General features: G+C 41.9%; 1 protein-coding gene across 11 annotated transcripts in view; it reads right to left on the reverse strand.

The window, feature by feature from the left end:
* Window positions 1-5721: 5721 nt before the first annotated feature.
* The window catches only part of tfeb (transcription factor EB), a 40666-nt gene continuing 25439 nt past the window's right edge, over window positions 5722-20948 (reverse strand). For 6 of the 11 annotated variants that reach the window (XM_031323310.2, XM_031323295.2, XM_036002181.1 and 3 more), the window contains 10 exons: window positions 20703-20808; window positions 19335-19508; window positions 16707-16805; window positions 16334-16522; window positions 15539-15628; window positions 10335-10452; window positions 10067-10123; window positions 9434-9509; window positions 9171-9327; window positions 5722-9077 (listed from right to left, as the gene is read on the reverse strand). In XM_031323310.2, coding sequence (XP_031179170.1) covers window positions 8502-9077; window positions 9171-9327; window positions 9434-9509; window positions 10067-10123; window positions 10335-10452; window positions 15539-15628; window positions 16334-16522; window positions 16707-16805; window positions 19335-19508; window positions 20703-20732 — 1566 coding nt within the window. In that variant the 5' untranslated portion in view covers window positions 20733-20808 and the 3' untranslated portion in view covers window positions 5722-8501. The remainder of the gene's footprint in view (window positions 9078-9170; window positions 9328-9433; window positions 9510-10066; window positions 10124-10334; window positions 10453-15538; window positions 15629-16333; window positions 16523-16706; window positions 16806-19334; window positions 19509-20702; window positions 20809-20948) is intronic. The other 5 variants (XM_036002183.1, XM_036002182.1, XM_031323342.2 and 2 more) reach the window with 5 other exon arrangements.

A 20948-nucleotide genomic window follows, 5' to 3' on the forward strand; every position in this document is an offset into this window, starting at 1 on the left:
ACTGAGCTGAACACTGAAGGGACCAGAAGAGAGCAGAGGGGTGATAGAGAAGTACCTCTGCAAAGAAAGACAAGTGCCATTGAAGGTCTAAATAAGAAAGTGTCTTGCCATAGAGGTGAGCAGACTGGTCTGTGTTTCTCCGTCCTCTCATGTATAATACATCTTTCTCTGTTTCACCCCAAGGTTCAGAAGCCCAGGGCCCCAGAGACCAACACAGTCTTTTAAAGATATGTGCTCACTTAATCACTGAAGAAAAGGGCCCCTAGAGCTAGCCTAATATTATAATTAATTAATTCAACCAAAGAGGGGTATTAAATTTCCTCCCTCTTAGGATATCAGCTGAATACATTGACCTTTGTGGAAATTGCCCTCTAATTCGAATCAGGTTTTTGAGCCGCTCACAGACTAAACTTGTTTCTTTTTCTCTTTTCTTGTGTTTTGGTTTCTTTTGGAGTTTGTGCAAAAGAGTCAGAAAGCTAAATATGCGAGGATGAAGCTTGTGTGTGAGGGTACGTGTTTGTCTCTGTATTGTGCCTCCATTTAATGTCTTGTGTATCTCTGAATGCAAGCTATGCTGTGTGCATTTCCAAGATCATGTGTGTGAGTGTGTTTCTGAGCACACACACACACACACACACACACACACACACACACACACACACACACACACACACATATATATAGCCTATATGTATAGTTGTGTGTGATCAAAAGTGCATGTGAGTGTGAGTGTGAGTGATCCCTAGTTTTATCTCCCTGCTGTAACACAGAAAAGAACAGAAACTTTTCTTATTACCGGAGAGAGTGGTGGAATAGCAGGCAGCTAAGTCTCTGTCTATCTCTGTCTCTCTCTCTCTCAGTGGTGTAGCTGACTCCCCAGTGTACTGCGGGTCTTCAGTAACTCTGACTGAAGTTCAGAGGGGTTAGGTAGTATACTCAGGAGGAAGGGGGGAGACAAGAGGAGGAGGAGGAGGAGGGGGTTAAGTAGGATTGGAACAGTGGCAGTTTTAAAACAGAACTTTAAATCTCCACCTACGAGAAAGAGAGAGGGAGGACAATGGCGTCATGTGGCGTGCCGTTATCTTCAGGTCTGTGAAAAGCGGGAGAAGAGAGGATGAGAATAAAAAGAAGCTTGAAGAAGGGCATAAATGTGATAACAGCTGTAGGCAATATAATCTATGCTGCTTTTCAGGGAGGTATGGAAGAAGAAAAAAACGCCAAATCTTTGCGACCTTCAGATTTTAAGTTCAGCGAAACAACTTCTCTCTCACAACAATGCCAAACGAAATGGAAGAGGATTTGCAAGATGGATGGATGAATGGATGAGTGGATGGCTGGGTGGATGGATTGGCAGATAGAGAAACAAACACAGCAAAAGAACAAATAGATGTCAGGAGCTTAGGTTTGAATGAATCCTGTGCGCCAGACCATTAGTCAGTCAGTAATCTTCATGGTTTTTTGGTTGTCAAGGACGATGTTAATGTCCATCATTTGAGGTCCCGCTCAAGATAAATTCCCAGTGTGAAAAAAACCTGCAAGGAAGATATGATGCAGGATTCGTCACTCTTATAGCCACTCCATCAGCTGCCAAAGGAAAAGATGGAGTGGTTAACCTTCAAAATGTGACAAATTCTATGTCAGATGCATTATTTATCTTAATACTGATAAGCTTAATTTAGCATCTCTCCAAGCAACCCACAAAACTAAGAGACATCACAGTATTTGTGTTCCATCTTTGATCATTCAAACAACAGTTTTTCATTATGTTCCCGGGCAGCCTGCCGGTGGAATTTAAAGACAACACCATGTCTTAATTTTACAGATGTTGCACCAGATGCGCTTTCTGTCAGTGGATGACATTCACTGCAATTCCAAACAACATATTCATTTTCAGTGCTAAGAAATGTCAGTCAGGCCTTGTCGGTTTTCTGCCTTAACTGTGTTGAGGACCACTAACTCCCCCTACTGGCCATCTAGGAGGAAAGACACACTTTTGGCATCTGAAGAGAAATACTGTTAAGAACCCAGGATACATGGACTTCATTTGGTGCAAAATTGAATTTCATCAATAAAGAAGTGACCCTGAAATTATTTCAAATTTATTTTCCGTGATGTTGGGCGAGATCTAAATTATAGCTTTTACAAAATGTACCTTTTTTTTTTTTTTACACCTGTTTCAAAACAACCAAAAGTCAAAGACTCAACTTTTTTATCATAGATTAGTTTTTAGATTTTAAACTAAACTTGCTGCAGTACATGCATGTGCAATTATTGACTCTCATCTCAGCACCACACGCCTTTCTCTATCTTACTCTGTGCAGGCTAGCGTAAATCTCTCTATACAAGTCACTCCTCCTCTCTCTTCTGCTTCATCCTCTGCTGCAGTCTGAGCAAAAGTCAGAATGAACGATAAAGACCCAGACCACAGCCCACCACCCAGTCCTCACCTCTCCTGCAGCTCATCTCTTCACCTCCACACACATGAAAAGACCGATCCTTCCACGCCACTGTTAATGGCGGGGACATTATTTATCTCTCCAGCCAATTTGAGCTCCTTTTCTTTCAGGAATAGAGGCACAAGGGGTTGAAGGGAGTCAGTGAGGAGTATTAAATATGTAGAGGAAGATGGACAAAGGTGCAGCAGAATAAAGAGGGGCAGGAGAGGTGGGAATGAAGAAGGACAGGGGGTGTTCGGCGACGGCGTTGAGTTAGTGAGAGAGTGTGAGGGACAGAGAAAGAAAGGAGTAGTTGCCTTGACTGTTGGATGAGTGTTTGTAAGCTCTCAGGTTTGACCTTTTAAAGTGGCAAAGCTACTTTTACTATGTCTGACTGCCTTTATTCAACCCTTTTTATCACTCAACTGAGAGCCAATATAAAATTAGAATGGTTCTGAACTGGAAATTTGTGTATGTACACACACATTATGTAGCCTATATCCTAATTAAGACCTTTGAAAATAGATTTGAGGAATAAAGAGTTTCAGAGGTGCTCCAAAAACTTTACAACAAACTTGAATGTGCTGATGAATTATGGAGCTAAAATCAATGTTGTGTCATCGTGCCATCTTCATTAGAGGCTTTTTGATAGCGGGTCATCAGGTCCTACAGGAGTATGTATGCCTGCAAGAGCTATAAAAAGTCTCCAATCTCCATCCATGTGGTAAAAGACAGTATTTTTGGTGTGACTTCCAGTCTGCCTGTCAGGGAGAATGTACGGTGAGTGGCCTGAGAAGAAGAGATCATAAAGCAGACTGTGATTGACGGTTTCTTAATGGAGGAGGACGGATCAATAAGTAATATCAGCAGGTTTTAATTCAAGGCAACACACATAAACCTTTACCAACTTCACAATGTCACACAGTGTTCATAAAAGTTTTCTCCACATCCCCTCGGACAAAAAGATAAATCCATCAAAACGTCGTCTCAGTTTTATGGTCCGCCCTCCTCTCTTCTTTCCCTCCTTACATCTCCCCCCTCATCTCCATTTTGATGTCTGTCTATTAGCAGAGGGTGAGGCCTTTCCTGCTCTCACATCCAGGGGCTAAATTAGCTCAATCAGCCCCCTTTCACCTCTCTTCCGTGGGCTTCAAGCTGAGTGATACACTGCTCCCCTGGGAGGGAGGGAGGGAGGGAGGGAGGGAGGGAGCGAGGACACATACACACATACGGAGCCCAGCGGCCAGAAGAAGACTATGGAGGGAAGGGTTGAGGGAGGGAGTTAGGGTGGCAGGTAGAGGGAGACATTGGGGTGAGGAGGAGAAAGAATGAAAAGGAGGATTGGTTAGAGGAGAGAATGAAGCGTCATTTCTCCCCACTCAGATAGAGGATCCATCCTCAGCTCAGAATAGAGCTCCTTGTTAAACGTTAAGAGAAACCTCAGTGATTATTTTACTTCTCCCTTTTCATCACCCTCTGCATAGCACGTGGTGCTCAAGGTGCTGTGCCAAACCCACTTCATGAGGCCCAACCATCAGAAAAAGAGGTGATGAGTGTTTCTCAGTGTGTACCTCCTCACTCCACAACCAGCAAACTATGCCAGGGCCGAACACTGCGTTCCCGTGCCAACATTTCTGAAATTGCACTTTCATGTTTGATTTGCCTCAACCCTTCCCCTCTCTCCATCTTACTAAACAGCCACCCAAGTATCTGTGGAAGTGCAAGGCAGGCACTTCTGCTGCGGTAATAGCAGTGCGTGTATGTGTGTTGGGGGGGGAAGAGATGGGCGAAAAGGTGGTGATCAGAGTGAGCCATAAGATCTACTCTTTGCAGCTCTACAGGGATTTATTAGACTGGGGAGTACATTAGCATCATAAAGACCTAGGAGAATGGGCCTGTGGATGGGCTGCAGAAACCACCACTACACTTTAACATGCTCTGCGGCATCAGTGTGTGTGTGTGTGTGTGTGTGTGTGTGTGTGCGTGTGTCTGAGGAATAAGATTACCCCGATTTAACTTAAGAAAGGCTGTTAAATGGTTTTATGGATCATCCTAAAGCAGCCCTGTACTAATACATCAGGAGATGATGGAAAGAGTTGCAAAAAAAGTAGAAGAGGCCAAATAAATACAACCAATACATTTGTCAAAATCTTTATATTTCCCCTTGTTAAATGTATGCACTGGGAAGACTGTCCTGCTATGCTGGGATTTAATAAAAGAGGGATAATGCAATCAAGGGGATAATGCAATCAATATCCCCAACAGTTGCTGCTGTTTTCTGCACAAAAACATACTGTGCATCATTCAACTGTGCTCGCCATTTGTAAACAAGCAAAAATTAAAAGGTTAAGAGGTTTCACAGCACCTCAGTCCTTTCTGTGACTGCTTTGACGGTGGTATCACCTATAGGTATCACAGAAGAGTTGAAGGAGACACGGGGGCCAGCATTTTCTACAATATAGATCTCTGGTGCTCCCTGGTGGACATATAATGTAACAACGTATCTGTCGTCTGCGTCTGCCTATACAGTATGTGCAATCTATTCTTCAACTACACTTTCTCGTACACCTTAGGAGGACATTGCATTGACGTGCATTCTTTACCAGGAGACTTAACCTTAACAAGTTGCAAACCTAAAACTGAATGGTTACAGATGAGACAGACATATTTTCAGGCAAAAATATTCTGCTTGGAATAATTAGTTGTGCCTAATGAGTTTGTTTCTTCCAAAAAATCAGTAGATAGATAAAATAATCCTTTTCATATTCCTGAATTGCGATCATTCTCCAGAATCTAACATGCTAATATTGTTCATTTCAAAAGCGCCTGACACAAAATGTCTCCTACTTAACTAAAAGTCCATTCTCAGTGTATGTGCACTGAATGCTTCACATTCCCACATCACACTTGTCTAAGTCTCATGCTGCACAACAATTGGCTTCAAAGCTAGTTGTAAAGTGTCACACAATCAGCTCATACATACACATTTTAAACTCAGACTTAAGGCGAGCACAGAGAAACTTTCTCTTCAGCAGATTAATTTAAAAAAAGGTCAAATTCTGCACATACCATCATTATGCACAGTGAGGGTCAAACATCTAAGTCACAATAAGCAAAACACATTTTTGAGTGAATGGAGACTTTAACCTTGTGGGGACCAGACACACACACACACACACACACACACACACACACACACACACACACACACACACACACACACACACACACACACACACACACTTCTCAAGTCACATCAATAAAAAAAACACTAAAAGCCAGTGAATGGATTCTGGTAAAACATTTTATATTCTCAGTAAATCAGAACCACTTTTCCCTGTGTAGTTTGCCTGCAGAGCGCCCTCTAGTGGAAGAGTAGATGAGGCCTGAGCAGCTCTTTGGAGTGTTGGCTGGGTGAAAGTACAACAAAAGTCAAACTGTGGCTGACAGGGAAAAGGCACAACTCTGGCAGAAAGACAGAGACCAACACAGAGTCACTGATACCACGCCATGGCAACCACAACTCCTCGTCTCAGAGTTTATGTGAAGTCAGTCGTCTTCCGTTCTCCATGGAAACCAAAGTCAGGGAGGAAGGAGGCATGGCGAAAACGCCGACCTGCTTCGGTCTGACCAGAACCAGTAGTAAAGCTTACATTCATACAATGAGCAATTTGAATTCAATCAAATCAAATAATCAAGTTTCTGTCTGGCTCCAAAAAGTTAAAATAGAGATAAAAATAAAAACCCAATCATATAAAAATGGCATCATAAATGTACATAACCTCTTCATAAAGTCAGTTGAAATCAGGAAGTTTATAAACGGCAACTTACTCCTTCTCCAATAAAACATTGGTGGTGTGTGTGCCTTTACAGTGTGCATACTGAAAATGGCTCTGAGAAAAAAGGGTAGTTTTGAAATAAAATTGAAATAGAACTAAAACAAATACAAATAAAATACATTTAAGTGGCTTAGTGACATATAACATCTGAAATAAATCTTATTCAATAATTCTTCCACGTACAAAGTCAAAACAACAATATAGTTTCCAGTGCTTTGGGAGATATAATAATAAACAACAAACTATAATAATAAAGAAAACAAACACTTCTTTTAATCAAAAAAAAAAAAATCACCATCAACGTTTTTTTTTCCTACTTTTATCAGTACTGATCATAAGCTATATCAAATCAAAGCCAAGCTCCAGGTCTACCACAGCAGAGATACAAGTCAGGTCCAACTCAGCCTTCCCCAACCATCGCCGTGACAACTGTAACCAGTAGGATAGCAGATTTTCATTAGGTGGCACTTTGGACAGCAGACCTGAGTTTCACCTCTGCAGCTGGCAGCTTCACTCAGCTCGTCCGGGGAGAGACTGAAGCACAGGAGACTTGTTTACAAGCTGATTTGAAAACAGCCTCACGGCTGCACTGTATGTATTGTTTGTACGTGTTCATCATGTGTGTGTATTAGGTGAGCATCTGCCCTTTTAACGCATGCCTGTTTGTGAACTGAGTGAGAGCGACAATGCATGCAAGTGTGTGCTTTTACAGTGAAGACTACACTACTTACGCTGCCAGCTAAGACAAACTAACTCTTTCTCTCTACAGTATTAAACCCTGCCACCAAATGTTTCCTTCACCTGGGCCTCTCATGCAAGCTGGGCCCTACAAATTCAATTAGTGAGAGAAAAATTAAACATTTATCTCCTGCAACAACAAAGGTATAGATGGTACAGAAGCTAACTCTAAAGCATTTACAGGCATAATTGAAGTTGATATTAAATCTAAACTCTGGTTAGGATCTCCAACCTATAAAAACACGCCTTTGAAGAGCAGCAGCTGCAAAAATGAAAAGGCACATTGATAGGGGTCATGAGCCGGACACAGTTCAGGTTAACATCTGCTACTGCTTAAAAATGACCCGGCTTGTGTATTCTGTTACAGTACCTGAGTATTTTGACACCTCACAGTTGTGGACGACACGCTGTATTCGGGAGACCATCCAAATGTTTTCTCTACTCCCTCAAAGGTCATGGCAGTGTCAAGTGTTGAAAGGTGTAGAAACTGGGGGACAGCAGTGTGTGTTTGCATGTGTATGTGTTTGTGAGAAGACCACAATTACAGCTAGAAGTGGGGTATATGCAATAAATTAAAGGGGCTTTGCTGAATGCTGGAGTATCTGCCTCCTCCAGTGAGTTTTAAAATGTGGACACTTTAAGAACACATTTCAACTTAGCAGGCTAACACAGATCGTTGTCAAACACCAAACAGCTTGTGCTAGAGGCTAAAACCGACACTGGAATAACAGATGGTGGAAGAGAACAATCTGACTGGACTGCATCCCCCTTAAGATCAATTATGCATGCAGGACCATGAAGCTATTTCCATTTTATTCACTATCGCTTACTCAATCATTTATGGTTACTAAAAGAGGTTGATGTAAGGAGAAAATAACTTGTCCTCTATCAAGTGAGACAATGCACTCGGTTGTCCTTGTATCTGATAACGTCAATCTAATTAACTGCTGGTTTTGGCCCTGGTTCAATTATGATTCAGAGTCACCTTTATGGAAACAAGGCCACATGTGCTATATAACTCCTGACCTGGCAGTGTTGGTTCACCCCTTGTAAATGCTCTGTGGGCAAAGTTTCAAGCTGCACAGTTTATCTCACATGCGCTTGTGTGTGTGCGTGCAAACGTTTGCACTATGCAGAATGTTTTCAACTGTGTGAGGGCCGTGTACCTTCTTTTGCTCGTGTCGTTAAGGGGAAATAATTGTACCACAAATGAGTGTCGTCGGTGTATGTTCAAACTGTGTGATGTATATATATATATATATATATATATATGTGTGTGTGTGTGTGTGTGTATGTATGGGTATGTACTGGGTGAATGATGTCATGTCTGGTGGTAGATTCCTGTGCTGTAAATGTGTTGTGCTGATGAACTGTCACTTTTTATGCTGTTTTTTTGATTTTGATTTTCACGGCAACCTTTCTGAAACCTCTGCATCTGCATGTGCTTGTGTATGCATTTGTGAATGTGGGTGTGTGTGTGCGTATGTGTCTACAGTATGTCTCCATCCTCTATGCTGAAGCTGGATCTGCGGCTGGAGTCGACCGAGGCTTCAGGCGACATCGCAGAGAGCAGTGGGTCTCCTCCCATAGGGGACAAGGGCTCGTCCATCATCAGGAAGCCCATCTCGCCTCTCGTCCCCTGGACGTCCAGTCCACCCAGGTCGCCTAGCCCCGACATGCCGTCTGAGAAGCCGGGTATCCCATCACACAAGTCCAGCGACTGGGTAAAGTCAAAGGGCTGGGAGCTGCCTACAGCTGGGTACTGGATGGGTGGCTGGGGCTGCTGCAGGTGTTGGGGGAGCGGGGGCAGCTGCCTGTGCTGTTGCTGAACCTGGCCCTGGGGGTGGAGGTGGGTTTGCGGGAGGAAGTGGTGCTGCTGGGCCTGGGGATGACCCTGGTTCTGGGGTAAGTGCTGGGGCTGGTGGTGGGCGTGTGCCAGGGGGTGAGAGAGGTTCTCCTCTGGGCTGGTCTCTTGCTTTATATAAGAAGGCATCAGGTCAGGCGGGTTCAGGGCAGAAGGAGAGTTGCTGGGCAGGCCATGTATACGAGCCTGCATCTCCAACTCCTGTAGACAGTGGGCAGAGGGCAACATCGTCAGTCTCGGTTTACTGTCTTTGTTGTGATTGTGTTTCTCTGCATGTGTGTGTAGGTGTGTTACCTGGATGCGTAGCATCAGTTGTTTGTTTGCCATCTCCATCCTTTTGAAGTTGTTCTCCACCTCTCTTGACCTATGTGCATCCTTCTGCATTCGTTTGATGTACTCCACAGACGCCCGCAGTATAGTGCCTTTGTTCCAGCGCACATCACTATGCACACAGTAAAGTATATACAGGCCATTTCCATAGATAAGTAACTGGCAGTAACAGAATGCATTCCAAAAAGTATCCACACTGAACATCCATTGTTATATAAGCAACTCACAGGTCATTGGTTTTGGGGATCATGGTGCCCAGCTCTTTGATACGATCATTGATGTTGAATCTCCTCCTCCTTTCAACTATTGAAGAGGAAAGAAGAGACAAAGGGGAGACAGAGGAAAATATACGATGAATATAATAGCACAGAGAAATCAAAGACATTAAAGACAGCACTTATAATAAAAAAATGTCAAGGCTAATTGTAGCCTTTAGAACTACAAAAGTCAATTCTCAAGTATGTACTGTATAGCATCCACATGGTTGCCATTGTAGTGCATATGAGAAAAGCACAGATCAGTGCATATTGGATATACACAGTAAAAGACAAAAAGGGACAAACTTTAGGCACGCACGCACGCACACGCACACGCACACGCACACGCACACAGTCACAGGTAATTACACTTAAGTGCCAGGACAGCAGAACTTACCAGGTTAAACATCCACTAGTTGCACTATGTCAGCTAAATCAGCACAAGGCTATATAAAACCTTTCTTGCAAGAGACAGATTATTGGTGTGTGTGTGTGTGTGTGTGTACATGTTTCTAAGGGCATGTGCAGTATTGCGGGTGAGAAAGTAGAGAAGGTGGTACATTATTTAGGATTTGGGTAGAGCATGTTGAGGGAAAGACTTACTCAGATTGTGGTTGTCTTTCTTCTGTCTCTCCTTGGCCAGCGCACGGGCTTCTGCGTCTTTGCAATAACAAAAAGTGATTAACTAATGGCTGAGACTGTGCCATTTTTCAACAGAAGCAGTTTATGAATGGCGTCAACAAATGCCACAACATAAATTACAGGACGAGGTACTGTAGGAAGCAAATATGTTACATTCAATCAATGACAGTCTTTTATATAACTTATGCTGATCGCAATAGTTTAAAAAAAAATGCTTGGTTTGTCGCACCTGACAGTTCTCTTTTGACGGTCAGGTTGGCAGGACATGAGTTGCTGGTCATAGCAATGGCTGGACCCTTCATCCCCGGACCTGTATACACATCCAGGTGACTGCTTGACAGGGGGAGCTGGGGAGGACGCAGACACACAGCCACACATACACACAACAAATATACACATTTAGAAAACCAACAATCCACAAATAAAAAATGACTTCTTTGTTTTAAAATCACTTCATTAAGTGAGCTGTGCAGAATGAAAGTAGAGAGAGAATAGCATTTATGTGTACCTCTATACAATGCTTTGTTGTCAATGAACAGATGCTTTAACTATAATATGAGAGGACTGAATGTTAAAGTTGAATTACATTTTAAAAAGTAATTAAAACAATAAGTAACGTTAAATCAAACTCAGGTCACACTGGTGTTAAATCTAGATTATTTCTATCTGTTTCCTAGACTACCCATTTACAGCTCCATATACCTTGGTAAGTATTTTTATAAAGTCAGTGTTCATGTTAAGTGTGCTGTAAAGAACCGATAGCAGGAGATAATGCAATAATATCACACATAAAGCAGCCTGCCAAACACACAGCAATGATTGACTATCATCCTATCTACTTTATCTCTCTTTATGGCTTGTTTCTCTCCTCTGCCTTCTCCAGCTCCTGAACTCACACCTGTGGAGTGGTCTCCTAACTCTTGCACTTTAGACGTTGTGTAAAACTTAGTTTTGTATGGACTCCTAAAAAGAGATGATTTCCTTTTAATTGTACTGTATGGTTTGAGTGCAATGGACTTTTTTATGCCTTGTTACGAATCGTATCGTACTCCATGAAGCGAGGGCAAATGTGACACTGCTAATGAGAGATGAGAGATAAAGAACTTTAAGGAAAAGATACCTTATCTGCTACTGTGTGAGATCAAACACATTCACATGCAGAAACACAAACACACACACACACACACACACACACACACACACACACACACACACACACACACACACACACACACACACACAGGTTCACTTCTGTATGTAAACGATATGCTTTGTAAGAGATGAATACATCTTTACTAGTGAGGAGGAAATTACATTATCATGGTGTATACCTTTGCCAACTGTTATTGTATGTGAGGTTTAGATATAGAAATGTTTAAAATTTTTACTATGTTTAGAAATGAACATTTCTAATTCATCACATTCAAACAACATAATACGGCTGGAAAAAACTTGTCATATTAACTGCTTTCAGCTGTAAGTTTTAAATGCAAAACTGTGCATCATTATAAATGACAAAATCCCAAATAATATTTGATTATAAAGCCCCATCCTATTATGGTAACCTCATTTTTTCTGCTGATGCTAGAAAGAAAACACAGTTTCAAATTTATTTTTATTCCATGCTTCTGCAGTGACCTCCCATTTCCTGGCCAGGCAGCCTACCTCTCACAATGCCCCACTCCACTAAAAACCCATCTAACTCCATTGAAAAAGCAAGCGTGACTGGGACTCAATATGGCTCAGTGTAACCATCCATACACACTCATACACACTTAAGAGTTGAACTGATCACTTGTGCCTGGTATTCAGTGGTGTTCCGGGCTTTTACTAAACTTTGAGATTCCAAGAATTCCATGGAGTTTGCCGCCTTAATCCCCATTAGGATTAGAAGGTGCATTTTGCGCACTGGTCTGTCAGTTGGGAATAAGGCTCTGAGTTCTGTTTCCAGTTTATTTTAACACAAAACACTTTACACAGCATTAGTAACATGTTCTGAAAATGCAGCAGTATTAACTTATCAATCTGTGCTTTGTGTTCCTCCCCCAGTTGCTTTGTTGTGCTCACACACTGATCATCCTCAGGGTTGATCAATCGCCTTATCTAATCAATCAGTGTAATGTTAAAAGAAGGTACACACACACACACACACACACACACACACACACACACACACACACACACACACACATTGATTAAACTCATCAACAGAGGACATATTATCAGATACAGCTACCGAAGGCTGTTTGGGTTTCCCTCTCTCACACAGTCAGATAGACGACCACTCAATGAGATGAGCCTACAGTAGTTGAACCTACTAATATTTATACTCTAATTGCATGGTGAAACCCAACATGACGCTCAATATCAACTCAAAAGTGCAATAATTCTGATTCCAGTCTTGCAAAACCAACTATCACGTGCACACAAAAAAAAAGGTTGAAGACCTCACCCACCCCGCCGCCCCTGCTGTGGCTCATTTTATAATCAGGGACCCGAGGCTGGGAGTTAGAGCCGTCACTGCATCCTGAGATTCACTCAGAGCGAAAGCTAAACTCCTGCAACATTAACCAAAGTCATGTAAAACAGTCTGACAAATAACAGCACTTCAGTGTCTTACCAGCTGAATCTGTTCTCCTTCAATAACTTCCACAATGGCATACGTCTTATTCATCTCCTTCATCCTCTACTCCTTCCCTCACTAGGCCAGCAGTCTTTCTTCTTCTCTCTCAAGCACCAGCAGCACACACAAGTCTCTCTGGCACTGCCGCCCCTGGCTTGGGAGACTGACCTCAGCAACACTGGTCCTGTCTTTCTTCTACCTCCGCTCCCCACCAAACAAGAGTGAACTTTCCCCTAACTGGACTTTCAGCCTGTTTTCCCCGTGCACAAATTGCCCTCATCCCCCTTTCCCTCCTCCCATCTTCTCCTCCCCCTCTCCACCTCCCTCTCTCTCTCAGAATATCTTGTAAACAAGTTGAACTCTAACTGCTGGCAGTTTAATTGTTAATTTTCTGAGTTTGGTCCCTCAGACACAAAGCACTGTACAGTCCTCATCTGACATGTCTTTCCTACAGTTTCTAACTATGTCCAGCATGGTTAAAGGATGGAATGTTTAGTGCTGGAGTCAATTATACACGTTTGCATGTATGTATGTGAGTTTGTGTATGTGTGTGACTGGGTATATGGGTGCATAAGGACATATGGGGACATGCAGGAATAAACTGACAACCAAGAAAGCAGGTGTAGAACAAAATTACAATGGCTGCCTTGCAACACTAAACATTTGTTACACGTATTGTGGTTTAACAGGACTAACAACTGCACAAACACCATCACCATCCCTGATAACAGCAACAAAAACTAAGAACATAAGAATAAATGAAAGAGGTGACAGAGAAAGACTGCACAGATGCAGGAACTGCGATTACAGACTACTGAAAATCCAATGTCTGAGTACTGACAACACTGCATATCCAGCTCTATGACTCATTTAGGGCAGACTGAGCACAAAATATAACCTGAAGTGGATGAGGGTTTCAGAGGACTACATATTCCATGAATACAACATTAGAGAAGGGGCCACATATATCTGCAAAGGGCTAGCACCCTCCCAAAGGTTGAGTGTATAGCAGGTCCAGCCCAGCTGACCTCCATCTGGGCCATAGAACCCCCGCAGGGCCATGGAAGGTGACCAGGGGTGCCAAGTTCTGCTTTTTTTAATTTAATTATTATTATATTGTTTTATTATTATTTATTTATTATAATTCTGTCTTTTATTTTTCAGTGTGCACGTGTGCTCTACATAACCACCCATAAGCTTGATTTATACTTCTGCATAAAAACTACGCCGTTGCTACGTAAGTACGTACACACACCTATGCCCGACCCTACGCCGTAGCCTGACATACACCTCTAGAAAAATGTAAATACGTGTCGCGGCGACGCACGTCGCTCGACCGTGGCTTGGTAGCGCTGCATTTCCCCCGACTCATTTCCTGGTTCTCCTTCTCCATAAACAACATGAAATCAAGGAGAGGGTTAACTTTTCCTGCTACAGATTTTCCACCTTGGTCAGAAAGCACAGGGGAGACACTTTGTTTCTCTCACTACTTTAGAGTCACTACTTGCTCCAAAGCTAATCGCCGTCACTCTCTCACTTCTCCCTCGCTCTATCACCCACTCCCCACACACACACACACAAACACACATGCCGGTATAAAAGTATAAACATCAGGCCACTTATGTAGGCTACGGCGAAAGCTCTGCGTGGAGCCTCCTCAGAACCATAAATCAAGCTTTAGTTTCAAGAACAACTGCATATTTATAATAACAATATTGTTATCTATTTTTTTTTGTTCTGTCTTGTTTCGTCTATATGCCTATTTTAGTCTACTCCTATGTATATACCTCTGTTTTGTGTACTGCCCTTTGCACCAATAAAAAGGTGTATGAACCACGTGGACCAACACAAAACATGCATATAGTGTGTTGCATCGCAAATGTATTCCTTATAAATTATATTATCATACAAACAAAAAGCTCTATTTTATTAAGTCCTTTTGTCTATTACTGAATGTTGAAATTATTCTTTACCTTATAACAAGTAAAATTAGCTGCTAAATTACTTGGTCAGTTTACCATTTTCAATAATTCAGTAATGATCTAAAATAAGGGCTGTCTATTCATGTATATTGCGTTATTACCATATCACTTTCGCATATCCATCGTCTTACTTACACCTCACTTTGCACCGGCTTTGTATTGCTTACTTAATCTGCACTTTATGTAGCCTATTGTATTCTGTATTCCTGTATTGTATTGAATGTGAAACTGTATGTTGTCCTGCACGCTTATGCTTTTCTTAGCCAGGTCGCCGTTGCAAATGAGAACCTGTTCTCAACAGCCTACCAATGTAAAATAATGGTTAAATAAAAAATAAATAAAAGGTCAATGACTCCAATCAAGATATCACTCAAACACCTGAATTGTATCGGACACTAACATCTAACTCTCATGCTATTAGAACACTATTTTATTAAGACATTACTTCACTGACTTGTATTCTTTGAATAATATTGCATGTTGCTTTTGTTCTAAGGAAAACACAAGTTGCCAAAGTATCCAAGTTAAGTCAAGCCATTTTTCTTAACATAGCCCAAATTCACAAATCACAAATTTGCATTGAAGGACTTTACAATCTGCACATCATATGCTATCTTCTATCTTTAGACCTTCAGTTCAAATAAGGCAACAAAAAAAAAGAAAACTCCTGAAAACATATAGGACCATATAGGACATTTTTTTGGTAAAAATCTGACCTAAAATATATAACTGAAAAAGGACAGTTGGTTGCAAAGTACATTAGTTGTATAAAGACAATAAAAAAGGATTCTTGAAATCACACTCTGTTGGTGGGTTGGTTCTACTTACTGTGTTTGGCATCTGGATGGGGTCAATGTATGCCTGAATATCGTCGTAGTTGGACTGCATGCTGATGATGTCATCAATGACCTCATCCATCTGGGGAAAAAAACTAGGGTGTTACTTGTGTGATTATGACAAGCTTAAAGACCTATCATGGCTAACTTTAACACAAAAGCTGTAACTAATCTACATTTCCATGTTTAGCAAATACCATACAGAGAAGACTGTCACTACTCTCATTTTTTACAAAGCACCTGAAACCTTCTGGCATGCAGGCCTCCAGGTGAACTGCCGTGCAGGTGCATGTCTCACTCAAGAGAAGACTTTAAAGATAACTTCTATGTCAAGGAGTCTAACTAGTAAGACTATTGACTCTCAAAGAGACTAAAAGAAGAGGGGTCAAAGTCTGCCAGGTTCAAAGGGCTTTCCATTCTGCTGTTCGCCTGTCACTTGTTAAGCTGTAATTACTGTAGCAAGGCCATAATGGAGCATTTAAATTCCAATGATAGCCAGTCTCAGTTATTGCCAGTTAGCCAACACATTTTTCAACACACCAACTGTACGCACGACACATAAACACCAATGCATTTAAAAATGCTGCTCCAGCTATCCAAAGACCAATAAAATCATTATGATGCTTTCATAAAATGTCACTTTTCAATCCTCATAATTTTATATAGGAGTGTAATTAGGTCTTATTGTATGGACATTTGTTCAATCTGGTTGTTGTAAACTGTACTTTATAACATATCCAGGGATTAATGTTCATGCCACTGTCTGCCCACGCTTGTAGGCATCTACCTCTGTCTCGTGACTGGAGCCGATGTTGAGCATGGCCATGGGGCTGTTTGGGGCGCTGTTTCCAGACATGAGCTGCTCAGTGCGAAAGTGTGGGGAGTGAAGGGGTGGGGGGGCAGACGCTGAACCCCCTGTAGGTCCCATGTTTGTGGGAGGAGAGGGCGGCACTGGCCCTACTAATGCATTGACTGTCTACGGACAGAGAGAGAGGGAGAAAGAGGGTGATGATTGTGTTAATGACTGAGTACTGACATTGATACTGCAATATTGTGTGGATTGGACAAACCAGAAAAAAACTAAAAAGAAACACCATATAAACATGAAGTGGATCTAATGAGAGACAAACAGGAATAAACAGATAACATCCAGAAAGTACCTGTTTGGTAGCATAGGTGGTGGACAGGTATTCTTTCACCTGTTGCCTCCGAGACTGACGGATGTGGTAGTCGGTAGGATTCTCAAGGTGGGTCTGTACCTGTATTAAAGGAAGGACGGTCAAAGGATGTAATCAATTCTTATTCCATTATTTATTTTGCACATTGATCCAATTCTTTTTTTATCCTGTTAATGATTCCTTTTTCACTACATTTTGGTGGAAACACAATATATACAGGATTTATAGTCATTTAATGTTGTTAAAAGACAATCTGATCCAAATAAAGCTGCTGTTACTCACAAACAAGGATGAATACTAAACAATAATCTATAATTTATATGTTAAATAATGACAGAATTGGTTTTTAATATGTTTGCGGAAAAACAAATGCATTCAACTGCCAGTTTAATGATTACAATTTGAACTTCAAGGTAAAAGATGCACTTGGATTAGTTTAAAGGGATGCACTTGTAAGTGTAAGCCAACAGCAAAAACAATTGTGACCATAATGGTATTTTTACTGCAAATATTACCTTTTGCCATTACAGTCCATTTATAAAATACACAGAGTTGAGCATTTTTTAACGGCTCAAGCGCCAAATGAAAAAACAAAGAAACAGTGATAACACTTACTTCAATAACCATCACATGAATGAATACATACATGTTTAGTGTGTTATATAAGCTCAGCATGGTTTAACATTTAAACACACAACACTGAGAATGTGGTTCAGAGGTACACCGCATTATCCCTGTCCCATAACACTGTGATGGCACAAGGACATAGGCTCATTAAATCAGTAGTAAAGCCAACAGGAGTAAAGCCACTAAATCCTCTGGTGTGGCTACATAAAGCAATGGGCAGGCCTCATTCCTTCACATCAAAGAGTAAAGCTCAGTAGAGAGCAGGCCTGCTCCCCATTACTACAGAGAAAGACTCAACCCCTCAACCCTCCAAACCCCCCCTCTGTTTTATAACCAGCAGTAGAATTATTTTAAATGAACCAGAAACTTTTCAATAAACACACCTTCATGCTACTTTGTGTATGTTTTTACGGCAAATCATGACCCACTGGATAAGTACACATGATTGGCGTTAAATGAATCTGGGTCTCATGAGTCAGAGGAACAACTATTCTGTTGTAACTATTCAACCTATTTGGCTCGGCACTGTCAGCACAGATGAAGTACAAAGAAACACAGGAGCTCTGACAGGCTCGGTGAGACTGATGGACAGACAGTTGACCTTATCTACAAAAAGAAAGGTAAGACACTGACAACTCTGAGATTCCTAAAAAAACAGTTACACACACACACACACACACACACACACACACACACACACACACACACACAAAGTAAACAAATTACCCCATACAGTTAAAGCTACACACACACACACACACACACACACACACACACACACAAAATGGAGTATTGTGCAAACCCATACACACAAACACACTATCAAAGATAAGGACACACACAAACATCTTTGGAATCGGGCAACATGTCACTTCAGCTTTATCAGTCCCTGTTTGACTCAGACTATCTACATCGCTTCAGACGGTCCTATCGCAAAACATGTCAAACCTCTCTTATCTTCTGTCTCCCTACCTGCTTGCTGCTCCACCGCATTTTTCTCTCTCTGCCTTTTTTCTAATCTGTCCCTGATTTTCCCCTGTGTGGCAGTGCTGCTGTGTGAGAGGCCACAACACCCAGTGAAGTCCTAAACACCTCTTCAGCGCCCTGCTGCCCTGTCTCCTGCTCAGCAACATGTGAGTGGATTAATGGTGTGTAAGTGCCACAGCCCCCTGTCCTTTTGAAACCCCCCTTAACCAACATATTTTCTCTCTTCAGCCAATCTCCTCAATGAGATCTGTTTAGCACTTTGTCTTTGTAGTGCGTTGGCATTTTGACCAGAAACCTTTACTAACTTTTACTACACTATGTGTATATGGATGAAGGGGATTCTGTGTTCAATTAACAATGTCTCAAACCACAAATCCCCTTTTAAGTTATTTTTATTTTGCTGTCAAAATACTTCTACATACGGGGTGCCCTGGTAGCTCACCAGGTTGAGCCTAGTTATACCACCTGGTTATACGAAGGCTCAGTCCTCACCCCAGTGGCCCAGGTTCGACTCCGACCTGTGGCCCTTTGCTGCGTGTCGTCCCCTCTCACCCTCCCCCTCCCCCTCACAATCTTCAGCTGTACTAAATATAGGCAAAACAAGCCCAAAAAAATTATCTTAAAAAATATACTTCTACATACTTCCTTCTCAATAAATCATTTCCAACCTTCAGAATATGTATCAGTCATGTCAAAAAATAGAAGTCATTTATTAATCAAAAATGCCAAACATTCACTGGTTCCAGCTTCTCAAAGGTGGGCAATGGTTGCTTTTCTGTTTTCATATGTTTGTAATTTCAATATCTTTGACTTTTTGACAAACAAGCAAGTCATCACCATGAACTCTGGAAACCCTGGGAAATTGTGATAGGAATTTTTCACACGTTTCTGAAATTGTATTGGCTAATTGAGCAATTGATTTGATAATAATCAGTACATGTAAAATAAAGACATTAATTGATAATCAAAATAACAATTTGTTGTAGCCCTACTGACCTTAAGAACCTCCACGGGGACCTGCATGCTTTGTTGATGCTGCGGGGTGCTAATGGCTGGGGTAGGTGCAGGTGGCCCAGCCATGCAATGCTGCATGTATTGCAGGGCTGCATTCTGCTGCTGTATCTGCTGCCTCTCACGCTGCTCCTCTTGCTGCAGCTGGTCTCGCATCAGCTAGACACACACACACCCCCCCACCCACCCACACACACACACACACACACACACACACACACACACACACACACACACACACACACACACACACACACACACACACACACACACACACATTACAGGAATGCTCATTAAAGCAGCCATATTATGCTCATTTTCAGGTTCATAATTGTATTTTAAGGTTGTACCAGAATAGGTTTACATGGTTTAATTTTCAAAAAACACCATATTTTTGTTGTACTGCAGTGCTCTCTCTCACTGCTGCAGATCCTCTTTTCACCTGGTCTCTGTTTTAGCTACAGAGTGAGACCTCTTTTCTTCTTCTTCTTCTGTACTATCTTTGATTGCACTGCACATGCCCAGTAGCTCAGATGTAGATCATGTCAGCTAGCTAGCTCCATAGACAGTAAACGAAAGGCTGTTTCTACAACTTCGGTCAGTTACAAGGCAGAATTAGCTGGGAGACTTCTAAATGAGGGCGCACATGTAAGTAGTTCCTTTGTAGATTATGGTGAACTTGTGTGTGTTGTAGCAGTGCTTTGCTACTGAGAACGAGATAGCATGCTAGCGTTAGCATTAGCATTAGCATGCTAACGCTATGAGCTAATGGTTGCGGTTAGCCTGCTCGTTTCGGCTTGTGACGTCACAAGCCGTGCTGATTTTGAACAGCTCACCCAGAGACTGAAGGCAGGACACATTCAGGAACCGTATCTCACTCTAAACAGCATGGATGGATTTTTTTCAAAGTTTGTATGTGTGTGGAAGCACCAGAGACACAACATAACACCCCAAATCCCAGAAAAAGTGTTTTTTTCATAATATGGGCACTTTAAAGCATTGGGACCTATAAACTGACTGTGATGGGTGATGATGATTTTGGCTGTTATAAGAGCTGTTAGGAGAGCACAACTGGTGACTCACACATCTATTAAATCACCCACCCAAAGTATGTAGAGTAAAAATATTAAGATATGCAAGGGCCAAATAGCACAGCCAAATGTGTCAGTGGTTGCTGCATGTAAATGCCCTTCAAATAAATAGCCCACCCACAAAGCTGTGACATTGACCAGAATACCCTCCTCTCCAGTGTCCACTCGGTCAAACAACACTACAAACAGACTTTAATATCCATAGCTAATGAAAGGCTTGCATGTGCTGCATATAGGATGGTGGATGGCACTTGTGTCGTACCTGCATCCGCAGGCCGATGCGTGAGGCCATTGCTGGGGGGCGAGGGGGCAGGGGAGGGCGAGCCGACGTCAATGCACCGCAGTCCAGCCCGAAAAGGTAGAGGAAGCTAAGGAGGAGAAAGGAAGGGAGATTAAATTGAGAGTTGAGCCCTAGGAAGGAAAGGGAAATAAACAAGGTGAACACTTCTACCTCAACTGACATTCTCTCTTTGTAGAGAAGCCTGATTCAGTGTGTAATTGTTAAAGG

This window comes from Sander lucioperca, chromosome 6, assembly GCF_008315115.2.
Source record: "Sander lucioperca isolate FBNREF2018 chromosome 6, SLUC_FBN_1.2, whole genome shotgun sequence".
In the NCBI taxonomy this organism is placed as follows: domain Eukaryota; kingdom Metazoa; phylum Chordata; class Actinopteri; order Perciformes; family Percidae; genus Sander; species Sander lucioperca.